General features: G+C 47.1%; 2 protein-coding genes across 6 annotated transcripts; one reads left to right on the forward strand and one right to left on the reverse strand.

Annotated features, from left to right (window-relative positions):
- The first annotated feature begins 1165 nt into the window (after positions 1 to 1165).
- On the forward strand, positions 1166 to 10164 carry zbtb14 (zinc finger and BTB domain containing 14). 5 transcript variants are annotated; one of them, XM_057823891.1, is made up of 10 exons: positions 1166 to 1398; positions 3127 to 3315; positions 3393 to 3563; positions 3649 to 3747; positions 3836 to 3979; positions 4073 to 4308; positions 4371 to 4456; positions 4515 to 4654; positions 4724 to 4819; positions 7247 to 10164. In XM_057823891.1, exons 2-10 carry the CDS (start codon positions 3127 to 3129, stop codon positions 7385 to 7387), a joined length of 1302 nt encoding a protein of 433 aa, XP_057679874.1. In that variant the 5' UTR covers positions 1166 to 1398; the 3' UTR covers positions 7388 to 10164. The 5 variants fall into 5 exon arrangements, with proteins under 5 accessions (XP_057679874.1, XP_057679870.1, XP_057679872.1 ...); XM_057823887.1 differs by having other exon boundaries at positions 3121 to 3315; positions 7247 to 10162; XM_057823889.1 differs by lacking the exon at positions 1166 to 1398 and adding an exon at positions 1486 to 3003 and having other exon boundaries at positions 3100 to 3315.
- Positions 7194 to 17355, reverse strand: arhgap28 (Rho GTPase activating protein 28). Its single transcript, XM_057823884.1, has 14 exons — positions 17250 to 17355; positions 16512 to 16710; positions 14862 to 15076; positions 12310 to 12421; positions 12052 to 12242; positions 11830 to 11986; positions 11670 to 11761; positions 11526 to 11603; positions 11271 to 11424; positions 11121 to 11203; positions 10827 to 11042; positions 10636 to 10758; positions 7837 to 7964; positions 7194 to 7530 (listed from the first exon to the last, which is right to left on the reverse strand). Exons 1-14 carry the CDS (start codon positions 17352 to 17354, stop codon positions 7410 to 7412), a joined length of 1974 nt encoding a protein of 657 aa, XP_057679867.1. The 5' UTR covers position 17355; the 3' UTR covers positions 7194 to 7409.
- Between the last annotated feature and the right edge of the window lie 1869 nt (positions 17356 to 19224).

Raw genomic sequence — 19224 nt, forward strand, 5'->3', positions numbered from 1 at the left:
GTCCCAAATTCATACAAAAAAGTTGCACTATTTTTATTGTTAAATCTTTCAATGCCATTGACGATGATAGACGTCCAATCACGTAGCGTCCGATTAGACATCTTATCCGTTTGAAGCGCGTGCGTGGTAAGGTGCCATCGCCGTCAATGGCAGACAATGAATTCCCTTAAACGTTTTTTTTTTTTTTTTTTTTTTTAAAGTAAACTTAATTGAAAATGAATATCCATTCTTAACTATTTTCAAGTTATATTTCATCTTGTATTTCTTTTTTTCTTTTTTATGGATTACAAGAGAAACAAAAGTGGAAAAACCAAGGTTTTGCTCTTGGCGTTAAGAATAAAATAGTCCGTTTCTCAATTTAAACAGACGTTTCGACCTGCTCTTTTTCCAATAAATTTTGGAAAGAATTTTGCAAGTTCATCGTCAAGAATTTACATGTGGACTTCAAACTCAAATGGGAAAATGTCATTTTTTGTTTCAATAAAAAACTCAAGGACAAAAATATGTTTATTAATCATCTACTCATTTTGTTATCGAAATTCTACCTCCACAAATGTAAATTTAGCAAGCTGTTACCATCTTTTCCTCACTTTTATAATGAAACTGTGTGTTACATAAATCTGTTTAACAAAATCAAAGTATCTATTGGAAAGCAGAAAAAAACTATATTATACTAATATTTGTCACAAGCTAAAACTTTGTGAATAATTGCGTACAGTATTTGTCATTGTTTTTTCCCCTTCTTCTCTGATGTGCAAATTGGACTGTTTCTACCCCCTGGCATATTTGTGTTTTTGTCGTTGTTGTTGATTGTTCTTCTATCATGTTTTTGTTACAAAAAAAACCCAAATATATATATAAAATTAACAGACGGACTGCCATGGACGGTGATAGACGTCCAATCTATTCCATTTTGATCGCTTTTTGGGCTTTTCTGTGTGATTGTGACAGTAGTGTACCTCCTTTGAGGTATTACTCGTGAAAGTGAACTTGCGTGATGATCGACATGCCGGTGCATCATGGCAAAAAGGACGGAACAGACACTTGGATGTCCGTCGTGCGCGTTTGGACCGGACATTTTGAAGCGGGCGAGTTTTCGGCAGCTGGACAAGCGGATAGCTCGACCGCTACGCGGCTCCCCGAAGGCCGCGTGTGTAAAGAACGCGCATGCGCGATGAGGGAGGCAAGCAAGCAGGCAGGCAGGCAGGCAGGCAGGCAGCCGTCCGTCCGTGATCTTGGCGTGCAGGCGCAAAGCGCGGCCTCGACAAAGACGACATCATCATCGATAACATCTAGAAGAAGCAGGAGGAGGAGCAAATTAGGAGGCATCGGAGCGCAGCTGCAGCTGGCGCCCGGCGGCGGCGGGAGCGAGAGCGCGAACGGCCGCGCGGCACCGAGGTAAGGAGCCCGCCGCGCCCGCGCCCTGTTCGCGGGGATGGCTGCCTGCGCGTTCTCGAGCCGCTCACGGCCGCCCGCCCGCTCGTTCTCGTGCGTGTCCTCCGTCTCGTCTCGCTCCCGAAAGCGAACGGCCGCGCGCAGAGCGACCGATGGCCGGCCGGCCGTCCGCGCTCCGAGCCGCAGCTTAGCGGAAAGCGCCATTTTGACTCCTCGAGTGGCACGCAGGCCGCGCGGCCGCCATTAAACGCGTCGAACTCGGGCCGGCCGGGGTCCCGTCCTGTCCTGTCCTAGCCTAGCCTAGCCTTCGTAGCGGTCCTTCCTTAGCCCGCTCAAACAGTACACGACTGCTCCGGACCGTTCGAACGGAACGGCGCCGTCTTTGTTCTTTGATATGCGACGGTAGTTGGGGGGCTAGCTCGTCTCGTCCCTCCTTTCGCGCTCGCTCGCCCGAACTTTTAGCTTTTCTCTCGGTCGATTCTACTTTGGCTACTAGCAGCTCCGTGCTAATCGTTAGCTCTGTGAGTAACGTCTGCGCGTGACGTCACGACAACACGCACCGAGGCGCGTGCCCGCCATCCAAATAAACCTTCCCTCCCTCTCCACATACTGTACTATTATCTACTGGGCTCTTCTCAAACTTTATTGTTTGACTTTTGAAGTAATTCATCCTTCCAAATACGGCCGGCACTTAACGTCTAGTATTTTGGAGTCCTCAGCTCATTAACGTGCAATGTGGGGACACAGACTTGCTGCAAAACGCTTTTCATTTCATTTGTGCAAAACGGGAAGTGTCAACTCTTCAGACTTGTAAGACTTTGTAGGGCAAGTGACTATTTAAAAAAACAAAACGCATCAGCAATTATGATTTGTTTCCAGTTTGGACTCATTGTATTTTGATATTTTTGGGAAATAACATTGTATTCATTTCTAAACGTATTGAATAGAAACTAAATTACTGAAATGAACATGAATCAAACCAGAAATATACACTGGTTATGGCCCCATTTAACACTTTTTCATCTAAAGGATGACATGGCGGACATATTGGAAGGGTCAGTGTTCCCATCAAAAGCAATGTCACTTTTCAAGATGAGCGAATCACCATAAACCCTGTCGCTGCTGTTGACAATGATAGACGTCCAATTTATTGGAACAGGCAGGACCGGCTCATGTTTCGGCGCCATTGTCGGTGCTAGATGTCCAGTCCGTTTAGACTTGGATGGGCTAACGAACGAATGAATGAGCGCCCTTTATCGAGAAGACTTGGGCTTAAACATGTCATTAAGTTAAGACTACGAGATGTCCCCCTCGTCCGGAGATTTTATGACACAGGCTAGAGGGACGCAAAATATCATGAACAGCGCCTAAACCGCCTAGTATAGTAAGACTATCCGTATAATAATTGGATACATAGGAAGTGATGTCACGGAGCGCGCCGCTGCAATTACGCATGACGGCATTGTAAACAACGAGGCGAATGGTACTGACTCGGCTATCGAACAACGCCAAAAAATTCCGGTGCAGAGGTGACCCGCGCTGGCGTCCGACACAAGGCTGCTCCTTTTGAAGACAGGCGTCCCTTGCTGGAGTGTGGCGTTTATAAATGTACGTTAAACATAGTGCAGACAGATCTAAAATATTGTCCAAATTATAAGGCAAAAAAGTGATATCCGTAGCCTTATTCCTCCGGTCCGAGTGAAGGATGTTTGTGACGCGCCCGAGGTCCAGATGGCCGAGACGGTGAAGTACGTGGACGAGGAACACAAAAACGTCTTCCTGAAGTTGCTGAACGAACAGCGTCTGGAGGGCGAGCACTGCGACATCGCCGTGGTGGTGGAAGACGTCAAGTTCCGCGCTCACCGCTGCGTCCTGGCCGCCTGCTCCAACTACTTCAAAAAACTCTTCAAAAAACACGAGGTAGCCACACCCGCCCGCCGGTCAGTCCGGCAGCTCGCTAGCTAGCGCCGGTTACTCAGCCCCCGCCTCGCGTCCAGGTGGACAATTCGTCCGTCATCGAGATCGACTTTATCCGTTCGGACATCTTCGAAGAGGTCTTGAACTACATGTACACGGCCAAGATCTCGGTCAAGAAGAGAGACATCAACCTGATGATGTCGTCGGGACAAATCTTGGGGATTCGCTTCTTGGACAAACTCTGTTCACAGGTACTCGAGCGGGCACGAAATTTGGTGTGGAGCGGTTGGGATTATTGGGGAGTTGACCAGTTAAATGGGTTTTGTCCTGCGGCAGAAACGAGAAGACGCGCCGTCCGAGGAAAAAGACAAGTTTCCTTTCGACATCGTGAAGATGGCGCTCCCTCCTGAGGCTCAGCTGGTGGCGGACGCCGAGGTCGGCGCGGCGTTTGCCGCTCAACAATGTGCTCGGCCGGCCGGCGAGGTATCCCGGCTTTTTGTTTATTTATTCTTTTTTCCGGCAGGTTCTCGGGGAGCACGAGGACACGCCGGCCGCAGACGACCTGGTCGGGGCCACGGCCAGTCAGGAGCTTGAGAAATCTCCCAACGCGGCGCTGCGTGAGCAAGAAGCCATTCTGAAGGAACTAGCCAACGAGCACGTCCACAAGGTAGCCTTTTCTGGAAGGATGAGATCATTGGTCACGAGCGGGAGGTTTTTTATGCGTCGGGGTGAAATATCACAGCCGGATGTGGACCCCCAGGTGGCCTGCTACGACCAAGACGTGGTGCCGGACATGGAGACGGAACCCAAAGATCTGGGGGCGGAGCACCACGCCACCCAGACGCTCACCTTCGACAGCATGGGAGAGGTGAAAGACGAGCAGCCGCCCGGTTGGGCCGCCGCCGACATGAAGTTCGAGTATCTTCTCTACGGGCACCGGGACCAGCTGGCCTGTCACGTGTGCGCCAAGACCTTTTTGGACGAATCCCGACTCAGGTAAGGGACGCCGCGGTGCGTCGACCCGACCCGAGCTCAGTCGGCGTGCGTCGTGTGTTCAGGAAGCACGAGAAGCTCCATTCGGCCGAGCGACCCTTCGCCTGCGAGATCTGCGCCAAAGCTTTCACCACCCACGCTCACCTCAAAGGTAAGGAAGGCGCCGTCGCCGGGCTCGCTCTTCTCACGTGACGCCAACCGTGTCCCAGAACACCTGAAGATCCACACGGGCTTCAAGCCGTACCGATGCGACGTTTGCGGCAAATCCTTCATCCGGGCTCCGGACCTGAAGAAACACGAGCGGGTCCACAGCAACGAGCGACCGTTCGCCTGCCAGATGTGCGACAAGGTGCGCGACCCGAGATCCGGCCCGCCCGCACGTCCGTCCGCTTCTCACCTCCTTCTCGTCCGTCTGTAGGCTTTTAAACACAAGTCTCACCTGAAAGATCACGAGAGGAGGCACAGAGGAGAAAAACCTTTCGTCTGCGCGTCGTGCACCAAGGCCTTTGCCAAGGTGCGTGCCTCACTTTGTTTCCATTTCCCGTGGGATCGTAAAATCGTATTCAATTTCATTTGGTGGGTTATTATTTGCCTAAATTGCACCAAATTGTCATTTTCTGAAACTCTACCCCAAACTGAGTGGGTTGTGACATTTAGCCCAGAATTGACATTTCATTCTTTAGAAAGGCTGTGAAATTTCACTTGATTGAACTTGTAACAACCACTGCAAACAGAGTTGTCCGATAATGAATTTTGGAACCGATAGCGAGATTTGAGATACAGTATCAATGCACAAAGAATTGACATCCGCTCTGCGCTCTGACTTGTTGAGGTGGACCAGAACCTTTCTTCATGGCTCCCAACACGGGCCTCTTATTTCCTCATGCATTACCACCCGTCAGCCCCCTCTGCTGACGGATTCCCGTCACCACAACATGCCATGGGCATGTCAAGGCAATGACGATTGCCAAGATGCATTTTGCTGGGCTTTTGAACAGATTTTCAATTCTAATGATGTTTGTTTTTGTGTGATTCCCTTCTGGTTACGCAGTAGTTATAATAGATTTGATTATTTTTCATTTTATTTAAGGGGCTTTCCCTCAGTTAACCAATCCCAAGCATCTTAGAGTGCCCTCTAGATACAGATCTGGCCAAAAGTATTGGCACCCCAGCAATTCTGTCATATTGTGCTCAATTTCTCCCCGAAAAAGATTGCAATTACAAATGCTTTGGGAGTCGTGTTTTCATTTATTTTGCTTGCAATGAAAAAACACAAAAAATCAATATCATTTCATACAAAAATGGACTCGATAGCACAACCTTTAAACAAAATAACTGCAAACAGCCGCTTCTAGTGAGTTCTTTTTTTTTTTTTTTACAATGGTCTGCTGGAATTTGAGACCATTCTTCTTTGGCCAACTGCTCCAGGTCTCTGAGATTTGAAGGGTGCCATTTTCAGATCTCTCCACAGGTGTTCTATGGGATTCAGGTCTGGACTCACTTCAGAAGTCTCCAATGCTTTCTCTCAAACCATTTCCTAGTGCTTTTTGGGTCATTGTCCTGCTGGAAGACTTATGACCTCTGAGGGTGACCTAGCTTTTTCATACTGGGCCCTACATTATGCTGCAAAATTTGTTGGTAGTCTTCAGACTTCATAATGCCATGCACACGGTCAAGCAGTCCAGTGCCAAAGGCAGCAAAGCAACCCCAAAACATCAGGGAACCTCCACCATGTTTGACTGTGGGGGCCGTGTTCTTGTCTTTGAAGGCCTGTTTTTTTCCCCTGCAAACTCTATCTTGATGCCTTTTCCCAAACAGCTCTACTTTTGTCTCATCTGACCAGAGAACATTCTTCCGAAACGTTCTTGGCTTTCTCAGGCAGGTTTTGGCAAAGTCCAGCCTGGCTTTTTTGTGTCTCTGGGTCAGAAGTGGGGTCTTCCTGGGCATTCAGATGCCGACAGATAGTACGGGTTGACACTGTTGTACCCTTGGACTGCAGGACAGCTTGAACTTATTTGGGTGTTAGTGGAGGTTCTTTATCCACCATCCGCACAGTCTTTCGTTGAAATCTCGTCATTTTTTCTTTTCTGTCCACATCTAGGGAGGTTAGCCATAGTGCCATGGGCTTTGCAATTATTGATGACACTGCGCACGGTAGACACATGAACATTCAGGTCTTTGGAGATTTGTAGTCTTGAGATAGCCTGTGCTTCCTCACAATTTTGCTTTTCAAGTCCTCAGACAGTTTTTTGGTCTTCTGTCAATTCTCCACGCTCAATGTGGTATACACAAGGACACTGGACAGTCAACTTTAATCCATTTTAACTGGCTGCATATGTGTGATTTAGTGATTGCCACCAACTGTTATGTGCCACAGGTGCTGTTAATGACACAAATTACAGAAGCATCACATGATTTTTCAAAGGGTGCCAATACTTTTGTCCGGCCCATTTTTGGAGTTTTGTCTAAAATGATAATGAATGAATTTTTCTTTTCCATTCTGTTTTTTTTTTTTTTTTTTTCCATTGCATTGCAAGCAAAATAAATGAAGAAATTACTACCAAAGCATTTGTAATGGCAATCATTTTCTGGGAGAAACTTAGCATTAGCTGACAGAATTGCAGGGGTGCCAATACTTTTGGCCAGCACAACTGCCACCAAGGCTGCAGGCTTGTACATGAGCTAACTGCGCCAAACCAACATATTCCGGTGTTCAAACGCTATAATCAGCTGATCTCATAAAGCGAGCGCCCGATATTATCGGCTAACTCTCCTCGCAAAGGGCCGGACGGGCCCACGGTAGACACCGTCCCCTCCCCTGATCCAAAGCCCATGAGGGTGAGGGAAAAAAACCAGGCTCCCTTCTTAGTTCAGGAAAAAAAGTTTAATTGAGGCGTGTGAAATTTTGGACCTCAGCTACGACCGCTTTGTGTGCCCGCAGGCGTCGGATCTGAAACGCCACGAAAACAACATGCACAGCGAGAGGAAGTTGGGGAATCCTCTTCAGAGCGACACGGAAGCCCTGCAGGCCGCCGCCATGGCCGCCGAGGAGTCGCACATGGACGGCATGGCTTGCTCCTAAGCTCAAACGGAAGTCCGCTCGGTCAGGGTTTGACCAGCCAGTCGCAGCGGGGGTTGACGCGGTAGACGTCCAACAGGACGCAGTCCGGGTGGAGCCGCCGCTCGCCGATGTTCCCGCCGACCTCGAAGAGATGCAGCGCCGCGCTGCGGAGAGACGGCACACGGCGTAGAAAAGCGCCAACGGTGTCGCTTTTGTACCCCGGAGAACGGAACCGAACCCAACCCGACGTTGCCTCGCCCTTATCCCGCCGTCCGTCTAAGGGTTTTTACTTGCATCCATGCCATATTTCTTCGGACCACTTTATAGGCTTTAGGCTAAAATGTACAGACTGATGAGGCGGGTTAAGAAGTCCCACGTTATCTTGAAGTTGTATTTGACTCGACAATAAAGGTCCACGGATTTGATTTTACGATGATGCGTCGTCGCAACGACGAGAATATTTGTCATACCTGTTATCGCAGTTGAAGTGGGCGGTGACGTCTTTGGCTGTCATCTGCCTGTCCAGCTGGATCGCCATGGAAACTTTGGCGTGTAGCGGAGCGTGAACCTTGATAATGCCGTCGCACAGTTCCGTCACCTGATGATGCAAGAGTTAACGCAATATCTCAAAAATGGACTCAAACCTTGCGACCGATGGAAATACTTGTCCCAAAGTAGTACTCGAGCAAAAAAAGATGGGCTTTTTTTAAAAAATGAATTCATTTTGAAGTATTAACTGATGGACTGGTAAGCTGGCTGGTGGCGATCATTTCATCTCATTCCTAAAGTTTCCCACATGTTGTCAGCTCACTGTTTAAGTGATTAGCACATCTAGAGTTGAAGCTGAGAAGAGCAACAGAATGTAGGCTAAAGTCGAGCTTCCAATGTGGGCCATTTTCACTAGAGCCTAGTTCGGGCCTAAAAAATCCAGCCCGACCCGACACGGCCCGCTGGTATTGAGGCCCGACCCGGCCCGAGCTCGATCACTTAACTAGATTTGCAGGCCCGAGCCCGAAAAACCCGATTTTTTTTTTTTTTTTTTTTTTGAGTGACGCGGAAAAAACGCAGCAGCAGCAATTTATTTTCATTTCTTCGAGTTGGCAGAAAAAAAAACGCAAATTTTCTTAATGTTTAAATAATCTACATATTTTTTTTTAGAATTATCAAAGCATTCACACAACGAAATAACGCTGGGAAAGTTTGTTAAACATATTTCTGAGTGTGTGGGATATTGTTCTCACATGGACGCGCCTCTCTGACAAGGAGAGGGAACAGGAGAGGGGGGCGCCTCGGCCGTGCGCAAACGGTAGAGGGGGAGGACAAGAAGGAAAAGCGGCCGGCGCCACGGCGTTCGTGCACACGCACAAGCAAAAGCGCAATACAGAGAGACTGCTCTCCATTTATTTATTTTTTTTTTTTTTTTTTTTTTGAGTGACGCGGAAAAAACGCAGCAGCAGCAATTTATTTTCATTTCTTCGAGTTGGCAGAAAAAAACGCAAGTTTTCTTAATGTTTAAATAATCTACATATTTTTTTGAGAATTATCAAAGCATTCACACAACGAAATAACGCTGGGAAAGTTTGTTAAACATATTTCTGAGTGTGTGGGATATTGTTCTCACATGGACGCGCCTCTCTGACAAGGAGAGGGAACAGGAGAGGGGGGCGCCTCGGCCGTGCGCAAACGGTAGAGGGGGAGGACAAGAAGGATAAGCGGCCGGCGCCATGGCGTTCGTGCACACGCACAAGCAAAAGCGCAATACAGAGTGCTTGCTCTCCATTTTTTTTTTATTTTTTTTTTTTTTAAATAATTTATTAGTCCGGCATGGCGGCCCGACCCGACCTGACCCGAACGTGAATGCTTAAATTGTGGGCCCGACCCGAATGTCGGGTCGGGTTCGGGCACAAAATCTAACCTCTAATTTTCACCATTTACTGCAGGCAGGGTTGTCAACAGACTTGCTGAGGCCCGGGGACAAGAGACCTTTATAGGGCCCCCCACCACTGCTACCGGCTTGTCACGACAACGTACGCAGTGGTTAAATGCTTTGCAATCAATGACAATGTTAAATTTTCAAATGATTTGAGATGGACCGTAATGTGACGTGACACAATATAAATAATTTCCATCTATAATGTCGGCTTCAATACAACACAACTGAGAGTGCTATGCCTGCCAGCTAAGCAACAAAACATAACTAAACATCCTTTGCCAGGCCAGCCCTCTATGCATTCCTGGGGTTATCAAGCTCTCAAACAGTGATGTGCCTAGATTTTTTGACAGCAGTCATTTATAACATTCGTGATATCCAGTTTTTGAGCAAGCTCAATGGAAAGCATGCTGTTACTGGCATCCCCAAGGGGCCCCTACAATATGACCGGCTTTACCAATTTAGCGCAGACGAAGAGGTGGGCGAGCGTAAGGGCGGTGAGATAGGAGTTGTTGCGCGGTAGCGCTGAGTTGAGTGGCTGTGAGTCCCCCATTGTTAATAAAAGTTCCACCAAAAAGCCATCTGACGTGTGTCTGCGTTTTTATGCACATCGCCACCGTCCCGAAGGAAGACCCGGACGAACTGACGATGAACGAGCCGAGTAAATCGCCGGTCCACTCCACACTACGGTGCGGAGTTGAGAGCACTGCGACTGACCATAAAGTGCAGTTTGGTAACAATGGCTAGGTTGTTAAGCCTGCCCTGTGATATGGTGGTGCAGATGTAGTTTTTTATCATTTTCACTCTCCTCCAGCTACAGTCACTGACAAAGACAAGAAAATGCGTAGCACTTGAGTGTGCCAGAGCGGGGTCAAACCATTCTCTAAGACGGGGGATATGTGAATATAAAGTCAAATAAATTAAGGGTCGTTCAGGGCCCCCCTATGGTTCTGAGGCCCAGGACAACATACCCAGTCCCCCCCCCCCCTCCGTTGACGGGCTTGACCGCAAGCCAATCAAAAAGAGTCCAGCTGCGGCCCGCGGTACTCGCCAACCGCACCCCTTGCCCCTGCTTTCATCAGTCATCAGATCGAGCTCGGTCATCCGCCAACTACGCCCCCTGCTTTCAACCGCCAATCAGATCAAGCGTTTGTCATCTGCCAACCGTGCCCCCTGCTTTCGACGACCTACACCCATTTTTCTGCGCCGCGGGACGTATCGGGCACCAAAAAGAGGCGCGGAAGGATGGGCCGCAGCTCGACCTATTTGATTCAAACTGGGCAGCGGTTTGGTCACGCTTGATGTGAAGTACCACTAGAGAGGGGCATTTTCTGCTTACCTGCTTGTTATTTTTGTCATTTCTGGTTCTGAGAAGACGACCGGGGCGGGTAAGGGACAGTCCCAGTCTCTGATTGGACGCTTGGTTCATCTGTCTCAGCTGAGACAGCAGGAAGTTAGGGACCTGCCACAGGAACGGAGGACTTGAGCGAGCGGACGGCGAGATGCGGGCGGGCGGGAGGTCGGACTCACTGTCCACAACAGGTCCTGGTGCGTGATCATGAGGCGGACTAAGTGAGCCCCGCCCACCGCCTCCTCCAGGCCGTCCCCCTGCTCGGCGACGGTTAGCTTGTTGCCGCGGCGACGGGGGGCAAACAGGTTGGGCGCCATGACCGTGGACACGTTCCAGAGAGACATCCGGTTGTGCTCCTGATGGGCCACCACCTGACGAAGGAACCCCAGCAAAGCCTGGGGGCGCAAAGGACCGGGGTGACCGGAGGGCCCCGAGACGGGAAGCCGAACGCCCTCCCTCCGTCTCTCGCTCACTCTTAGCGTTTCTCGGTTGGCCTCGGGAAGCAACAGGGACAACAACTGCAGCGCCTGAACCTGGTGCGGCACCCCCGAGACCCCTGCGCGAACACCCGCGCGCCGGCGTTACGTCGCGCCGGTCGAGTCGGAGCGTTCGATCGAGCGTACCCAGCACGGCGCGGTAGGTGGGCAGGTGCGCGGCGGTCAGCAGAGGAGCGGGCAGCTCTCGGACAAAAAGCTTCAACAGACCCGCGGCGTCCGCCGGGCGCACCGTCGACCAATCCAACTCCTCCGGGCACCTGTCCAGTTCTTTGCGCAGATACTGTGCGCGCGCACGCACGCGGTATCTAATGAGCTTGCAGAAGGCGAGCTAACAAATACCCGGCCCGCCTCGTCCGGACACCTGCGTAGGAAACTCGTTACCTTGAGTCGAGCGAGCGATCCCGGTACTCTGAGAATGCCTTCGGTCCGCAAGCCGCTCTGCTGTAAAACACACAACAACTACACGCCCGCAACATATTAAGCGAGGCGCTACGTGGCGGCGGCCGACGGCGAAAGGCCACGGACCTTCTGAAAGACGACGGGAACTTTGACCCCGGGACTTTTCTTCCTGTCGCGGTCTAGCAGCACCTCCAGAGGCACGCCGAAGACCGCGCCGTCTGAGGAAAAAGACCGGTTATTGCCCGTCGGAGCTCGGACGTCGCCGGCTCGAGGGAAACCGCCGCACCCCGGTTCCCGCCGCGCGCCGGCCGAGCGCGTTTGCTCTGAACGCCCAGAGCCAGCAGGAAGGTGGACAGCTCGATGTGGCAGATGAAGCCCAGTCGCTTGGCGTCGTCGGAGGACAGGTCGTCGGCTCGCGTCGCGCCCCGAGGCGGACGAGCGAACTGCGCGGCGAAGGGTCAGCGGACGCGGGCCTTCCGGCTCGGCCGGGGTCAAAGGTCAAACTCACCGGCTCGTCTCCGTCGCGTCGGCAGTCTTGGCAGGCCCCGCCCCTTCTGTGCTCCGCCACTCCCTCCGAGTACGGACGCTCGCGCAGCAACCAATCGGCGTCGGTCGGCGCCGCTTCGGCCGCGAGCGCGTCGGAAGCGGGCGCTCGAGGAGGCTCCGCTTCGTAACAGAAGGACGCGAGACAAGGGTGCGCTGGAAAAGGACAAAGGACCGATCGGCGGGCGGAAGGACGGACGTAGAGCGCCGCGGAGACGGCTACCCGATTTCGTGTGCCTCCGAATGGTTTTGGTCACGTTCTTGTCATAGCCGTTTGGTGTCGATCGGCTGTCGTCGCTCGGAGGGACGGAGCTTTCGCTTGTCTCAAAGCCTAACTGGAGAAGAAATGAAAAGGCACTTTGGAGCAGAGTGCGTTACCGGCAGCCAATGCTGAAAATATCATTGGTCCAAACAAGAAGCTTGAGTTCAGTCCACGTTCTCTTGCACTTTAAACACTAGATGGAGCCAGTTACTTAAACAGTGCTCAAAATCTGACTACATATTAACCCTTGAGAGTCGAAGGACGCGCCGGCGCGTCCTCAGCGCACGTCGTCTTTGAAGCGCCCTCACGTTTTAAATACGTCACCCACATGCCGTTGGTTGGTCTCGTTTTAAAGTGCGGAAGTTGCGGTTTACTCTCGTTATTATTTGAAGTCAATCGACCAACTAAAACGTGAGATATTGTCATTTAAGTTTTATAGTTTTATTGTCCTCTCAAAAAAACATTAAAACGCTGCATGGATCATTTGTTTGTGTCTATATTTCCATCATTTCTTGTCCTTTTTCAAAACGGAAGCTCCATGAAAAAAACACAAATCAAACGAACCCTTTCGAAGTCACAGTGGAAGCACAAAATGCGTTTTTTAAATAAATATAACTGCCATGCGAGGTTCCACCGAACGACAGGGAGGAGTGTTCTGAAGCAGCGAGGTGGCGAGCCGACGGCCGCGCAGCGACTTTGTGTGACTTTGAGAATGAACGGAAAACTAAATTTAGCGCAAGCAACTGTGCTATTTGATCAACTTGAGGAAGAGGATGGTCCGAATTCGTCATCATCGTCTTCTTCGGAAGAGTCCTCGAGTGAAGATAGTGACGGATTTGAACACGTGGGTGACGCCATCGACGAGCAGAGGTAAGCAAACTCACTTTTTTTTTTTTTAGGCTGGAAAAAGTTTCTTTTGAAAGTTTCTTTTGATATTGCATGACAAAGTTAATTTTGATGCAATATAAGTGTGTGTTTGTGTATATAATAATAAAATGTGCATATCAGATCAAAGTCGTACGTGAACTGTGTGTATCCAAGGCAGGAATTTATAATTGTGGTGATCTTCTTTCTATATGAAGATTAGGGATGTAGCACATATTCAGCTATGGTATTCTTTCTATTGTCATACATATAGATTTCCATTATTATTTATTGCTGTATATATTTTTTATTTTATACTTTATTATTTTCATAAATACTGACTTTTTTTCATGTACATTTATAGTGACAATGAAAGTAAAGTGAAATGAAAATGGAAGGGTGGAAAGAGGACCAACACCCCATGGAAGTGTGGGCTGTGTGATGTCGCCCTGTTTCGAATTCCAGGACGAAACTGCTTTTCGGAGTGGCATGCCTGAAAAAAATTTAACTTGTTTATTGTAAATATTTTTGAAAATACTTTCCCCCCCCCAATGTTATATATATATACATTTTTTCCCACAATCAGTCTTCTCAGTTTGTGTATATAAATGTGTGTTCAAGAAGCTTGATTGTGTGTACATAGTTTTCATCAGGTGATGGGCCGCAATACCTAAACTCATAAAGAGATGGCCTCTAAACACTTTTTGTGTTAGATGGTATATATTTTTTCACTGTTCGGTCTGCTGTATATAACCTGTTTTGACTAGAGCATGTATAAAGGCAAAAAACGCCTATGGCTATACCTGTTGTTTATGTTGAATTGTCAAATATAAGACTATTTATTCTAAATTTTTTTGGTTGAATGTTCATCCTAACATGTTGAATAAATATTACAAAGTTTCAAAACGGTTCGTTACGCATGTTTGGTTGTCAATTGGACATCAAAATAAAAAATTTTGACAAAACGATTGTGGAATTTTTGGTCTTTTTGGGCCCAAAATGATGATTTATAATTGGTCAGTGACGGAAACAACAGTTTGGACATGAAGTTCAAGGTGTCACAAAAAAAGAGACCAAACCAGGCCATCGTAAACAATTCTTTCTTTGAAATATAAAGGCAACTTCAAAGGCATGCAAAATCTGACAAAATAGGCCCAGACCTTAAAGGGTTAATGTAGAATTTCAGTAGTTTATCTTTTTTGTTGCTGTCGCTGGACATTTGCCCATTCTTCTGCAAACTTTGTTTCAGTAGCGTAAATGGAAATCTTGTAATATACCTTCTGGATGGATGATTGAACTCATTCACTGCCACGGACAGTTTTCCACACCCGATCCACTTCAACTGGGAAGGCCGCCATTGAAAGATCTAGTTCTGAAGTGGGTAGGGGCAATCGTGTTTTTGTCCCAGTGTTGTATTGTGGTCAGAAATGTTGGATTTTTTTTTTTGTTCAAGATGTTGATTTTTGGGGGTGTTAAACAAATGTTTGGGGTTTCTTTTAGTCAAAAATGTTGAATTCATGGAACGATCGCCCCCAACCCTCCCTTTCAAAATGGATTGGACGCTATCGCCATCAAAGAGTTGATACGTTTTAAAAAGCGGATCCGCGATCTTCTCTTTTTTTCTGTAAGAGGGTCGGGCGGCAACTCACGGCAAAGACGTCCTTGACGTGCGCGACGGGTTGGCGCTCGCGCTTGTTCTTGAGCGTGTAGTTGTGGAGCCGCGTCTTCACCGTGTCCGTTTGTCGGCGCGTCAGCGTGGACAGGAGCGCCCGGGCGGTGGGCGGAGCCCCTCGGGAGGAGTCGCCCCCGATCAGCAGGGAAGACAGTCCCGCCTCTGTGAGCCACGCCTCCTCCAGCTCCAGCTCTGCACCGGCAAACATTTGGGCTTTAGGATTTGCTTTCCTTGACGGCGACAGACGTCCAATCGTCTGGCTCTTCAAAATGAAAGAGTTTATCACAGACGTCCAACCAATCAATCCCTTTGAAGCGGGAGGCTCCCACTTCAAATGGATTGGACGTCAATCATTGGTTGAGAAACAGCGAAAAAGTGTCAAAACTCAAGTCAAATCAAAAATCAGCTTAAACATCATTGAAATTGTATTAAAAATGAGCTATTTTTAAAATATATTCCCCGAAAAGCGAATCGATAAAAAGGAAAATGGATCAATTAATCAATTTGGTTGAAAATGGAATAAAATTCCTTGATTCAAAACTAAGTACAAAATGAACACTGAAAAATAACTCCAAAATATTGTGGGGAAAGAATGAATCAACATTTTAAATTTAGAAATAAAATTACGATTCATTGAAATTAGAGATGCCGATCGATCGGGTCCGATCACGTCATTTTCAAAGTATCGGAATCGGCAAAAAAATATCGGCCATGCCTTTTTTTTAAATATATTTTAATCAAATCGTTTTCTAATTGTATTTAACGTTTCAGACATAATAAGTTACACTCATCCAGAGTCTTTAGTTTAGGCTTAAGGTAGGGTTATCAGAAATATCACGATACCGGCGGCAATTAATTTATTAAAAAATGTGTCACGTAAAAATATTTAACCTTATTAATATATGCGCTGCACGACCCTCTCACTCATTGTCGCGCTCAATCTGTAATGACGCTGTTTTACTTAAATAGAGAGATAAAAGGCAGCGCAAAATGAGTAGAGTGAATTTTGGCAGCCTTAGGAGCCTTTCTTCAATTGGCTAAAACCTTGTAATCCCTCTCCCTATGATTAGAAATATCATGGGAAGCAATGTAGGGAAGCAAGGTGGCAACTGATCTTTGTCTGAACACCTTAAGTTATTTCCCAACGCAAAGAAGATATATCAATTGGTAGCACAACGCACAGTCATGGTTCCACTTCCCATCATGCATTTGGGCATGGCTACAGTATCATTTACTGAAAGCTCAACAAATACACTAGATGGCAATATTTAGTCACAATATACAAAGTCACAAGTCTTTCTATCCGTGGATCCCTCTCACAGAAAGAATGTTAATCATGTAAATGCCATCTTGAGGATTTGTTTTCATAATAAACAAATACAGTACTTATGTACTGTATGTTGAATATATATATTTGTTTTATTCATTTTTTTCTTAATGCATTGCCAAAATGTATATGATCGGGAATGATTGGAATTGAATCGTGAGCAAAAAAAGCAATCGGATTGGGAAATATTGGGATCGGCAGATAATCAAACTAAAACGATCGGGATCAAAAAAACATGATCGGAACAACCCTCGTTGAAATAATGCCTGTAGTGGTTTTTTGGTCCAAAATTGGATTTACCATCCACGCTCTTCCTCTCTTCCTCTTCCTCCTCCTCCACCTCCTCCATGCTCTCCACCTCTCGCCAATACGTTTCCATGGCCGCTCGCCTGGGGTCAGAGGTCATCGTCAGATCGTCCGCGGGACCGCCGGAGCGGGAAGAAGGCGTCGTCGTTCCTTCTTTCGCTGCCGTCCTTCCGCCATCCACCGGATCGGACCTCTATCGTGCACAGTCATCGTCAAACACATCCGGTGTATTGATCTCGGCGTGCGTGTGTATGTGTGCGCGGCAGCAGTCTAGGTCCATTAAGAGGAAATGGATCTTGCCGTCCAATCAGATGGAAGAGTTTTCACTTCAGAGTTTATTTGTCATCGTCTGGATAACGACCAAATTCAGATTGGCGTTCCAACAACACTACGTAGTCAGTACCCATTAAAAGTGCTTGGTGCAGAGCAGGATAAAGGTGAAGTATCCCCAGTGCCCTCCCAATCCCCACCATAAATAAATGATAAATATGAATAAGCTTACATAGACTTCAGACTAAAATCTTACTTGATGCTTATTTTGTGTTTGAGAGAACTGGCAATGATTTGACTTGACATTGCTTCAGATTCAGACAACAACATGCCTGTGTGGATAATGCTTCTTATTCTTTGCCTAAGCATTCATGAGAGCATGTCTTGGCAATGCAAAGTCTGTCACCGGGTTATTTGTGATCAAAATACAGATGAATACGAGAGTGATAGAAAGCAACTCACCTCCATGTGCGGCTCAGCGGATGATGAAGAGAAGCGGTGAGGAAGGACCCGAGGATGCGAGGGGGAGGAGCTTAGAACAAGCGGTGTTAACTCCTTCCCTGCCATTGACGGCGATAGACGTCCGTCGAATCCATTTGAAGTGGGAGGCCTGATGCCGAATGACCTTCCAACTACTCTCAGTTTTTAATCATTTTTTTCCTCAAAAATGGAGCATTGTTTTTTTTGGGTCCAAAATGTTCGTTTTTATTCACTTTTTTTTCTTTGGGGGGGGGGGGTGTCAAAAATGCTGATTTCATCCACTTCAAATTTCTACTAGAGACAAAGTCATTTCCACTCACAGATGATGATTAACGCCACACGACTGCACGTCTTTCATTGAAAACTGAAAGAGTTTAATACATTTTATATTAAATACATCAACCATGGGCAGACATTGCACTGGGGCACGTGCACCATTGATTTGCAGTGCCCCACTCTAAATTTCACTGGTTAAAAAAAAAAAAAAAGTTTGGAGTTTGGCATCATCTACAGAATCCGCCTATATTTAATATGGTCATGTATGGTGTTGGGCACGTTACTTTGAAAAAGTAATTAGTTATACTTACTCACTACTTCTTCCAAAAAGTAACCTAGTTAGTAACTGAATTACTCTATAGCAAAAGTAACTAGTTACCAGGGAAAGTAACTATTTCTGTTACTTTAAAAAGAAGTTGCTGTATGTCAAAGAATTTGAAATTTTCTGAGCAGTATTCGAGTCAGCTGAATAGAGAAGAACAGAAAGGTAGCTGTGTTATAAGAACCTTGTAATATTTATTGCGCCTCTCCAGCAACAGATTTATACTACACTTGCAGTGCAGCAAAAATAAACAGTAAACAATATGGTAAAATAACAATATAAAGTGAGTTTAATCAATTAAATCTAACTCTCGCAACCTGAGACAACTGGTCAAGTAGACTTAGCCTACTGTACTTCAGGTATTTTGTTCACAAAAGTCAACAGTAAAACAATATGGAGTCAGCTGCTTACCACAGATGTCGACAAAAGCTTTGCCCCGGCACATAAATGACACTTTACATGCACGTTCTTTCCTTTAATTTCGACCAACTTGAAATAGTGTTTATATCTCCACCTCGTAGAGGACAAATTTTCCTCTGAATGCTCTGCCATCATATCCCTCTGCATCTGTTTTGCGTGAGTGTGTTTGCCGCACGCGCTGTTCCGGTTTGTGTGTGAAAACACCGGCTCTGATTGGCTTACCATGACTCTAACCCTCAGCCAATCACAATCACTTCCATCGCATCTATCCAGGGGGTGCATTCAGGTAGCCTCGTCCCCCTACTCCTCCCGTTACCCTCAAAGCGTCTGCCGTCCACAAGATGGAAGCAGAATTCTTGCTAGCTGACAGTGGGGGGTGGGAATGAGGCTAGCATTCAGGTGTAGCAAACACAGAAACGTTAGCAAGCTTTGGAAAGCATTGTCTAATTAAATGAGCAGGGACAAAAAGCCTGGAGTCATAAGAAGTACGTGCGCTATTCTCTAGCCTAAACGCACCCAAAGTCTTGGATGACAAATAAACAGAGCAGAGTACACTCTCTACGGCTAGTAGTTTTTTCGATTTATTCAGAGTAAGTAACGAACCACTTTTTACCGTCGGTAACGGTAACAGTGTTGTAACGGCGGGAAAAATAATTAGTTAGATTACCCCGTTACTGAAGAAAATAACGCCGTTATGTACCATCGCTGGTCATGTATTCACTCCATATACACAATCTGCACATGGCTCCTTAAGAAATGTCGAGTCAAATTTAACGTCGGATGTCGAAAAGATCGTGTGTCGAAGCGATCGTATATGTCGAGGTACCACTGTATTGTATTTATATTATATATGGCGGAGACTGAAAAGCAGTTTCTGCTCTTGCACTCCTCTTTAAAATAAACTGCTGTATTTTAAGCCAAAACAACTGTTGTGTTTGA

Source organism: Corythoichthys intestinalis, chromosome 20 (assembly GCF_030265065.1).
Source record: "Corythoichthys intestinalis isolate RoL2023-P3 chromosome 20, ASM3026506v1, whole genome shotgun sequence".
Classification (NCBI taxonomy): Eukaryota; Metazoa; Chordata; class Actinopteri; order Syngnathiformes; family Syngnathidae; genus Corythoichthys; species Corythoichthys intestinalis.

Coding starts and splice junctions, on each gene's coding strand:
- arhgap28 (XM_057823884.1), bottom strand. CDS start 17,354: ATGGCAGGGAAGGAGTTAACACCGCTTGTTCTAAGCTCCTCCCCCTCG. Junction 11,604..11,669: donor TTCCCGTCGTCTTTCAGAAG/GTCCGTGGCCTT, acceptor GCGGGCGTGTAG/TTGTTGTGTGTTTTACAGCA. Junction 7,531..7,836: donor CACTTCAACTGCGATAACAG/GTATGACAAATA, acceptor GTCTCTCCGCAG/CGCGGCGCTGCATCTCTTCG.
- zbtb14 (XM_057823891.1), top strand. CDS start 3,127: ATGGCCGAGACGGTGAAGTACGTGGACGAGGAACACAAAAACGTCTTC. Junction 4,309..4,370: donor TTGGACGAATCCCGACTCAG/GTAAGGGACGCC, acceptor TCGTGTGTTCAG/GAAGCACGAGAAGCTCCATT. Junction 4,820..7,246: donor GCACCAAGGCCTTTGCCAAG/GTGCGTGCCTCA, acceptor GTGTGCCCGCAG/GCGTCGGATCTGAAACGCCA.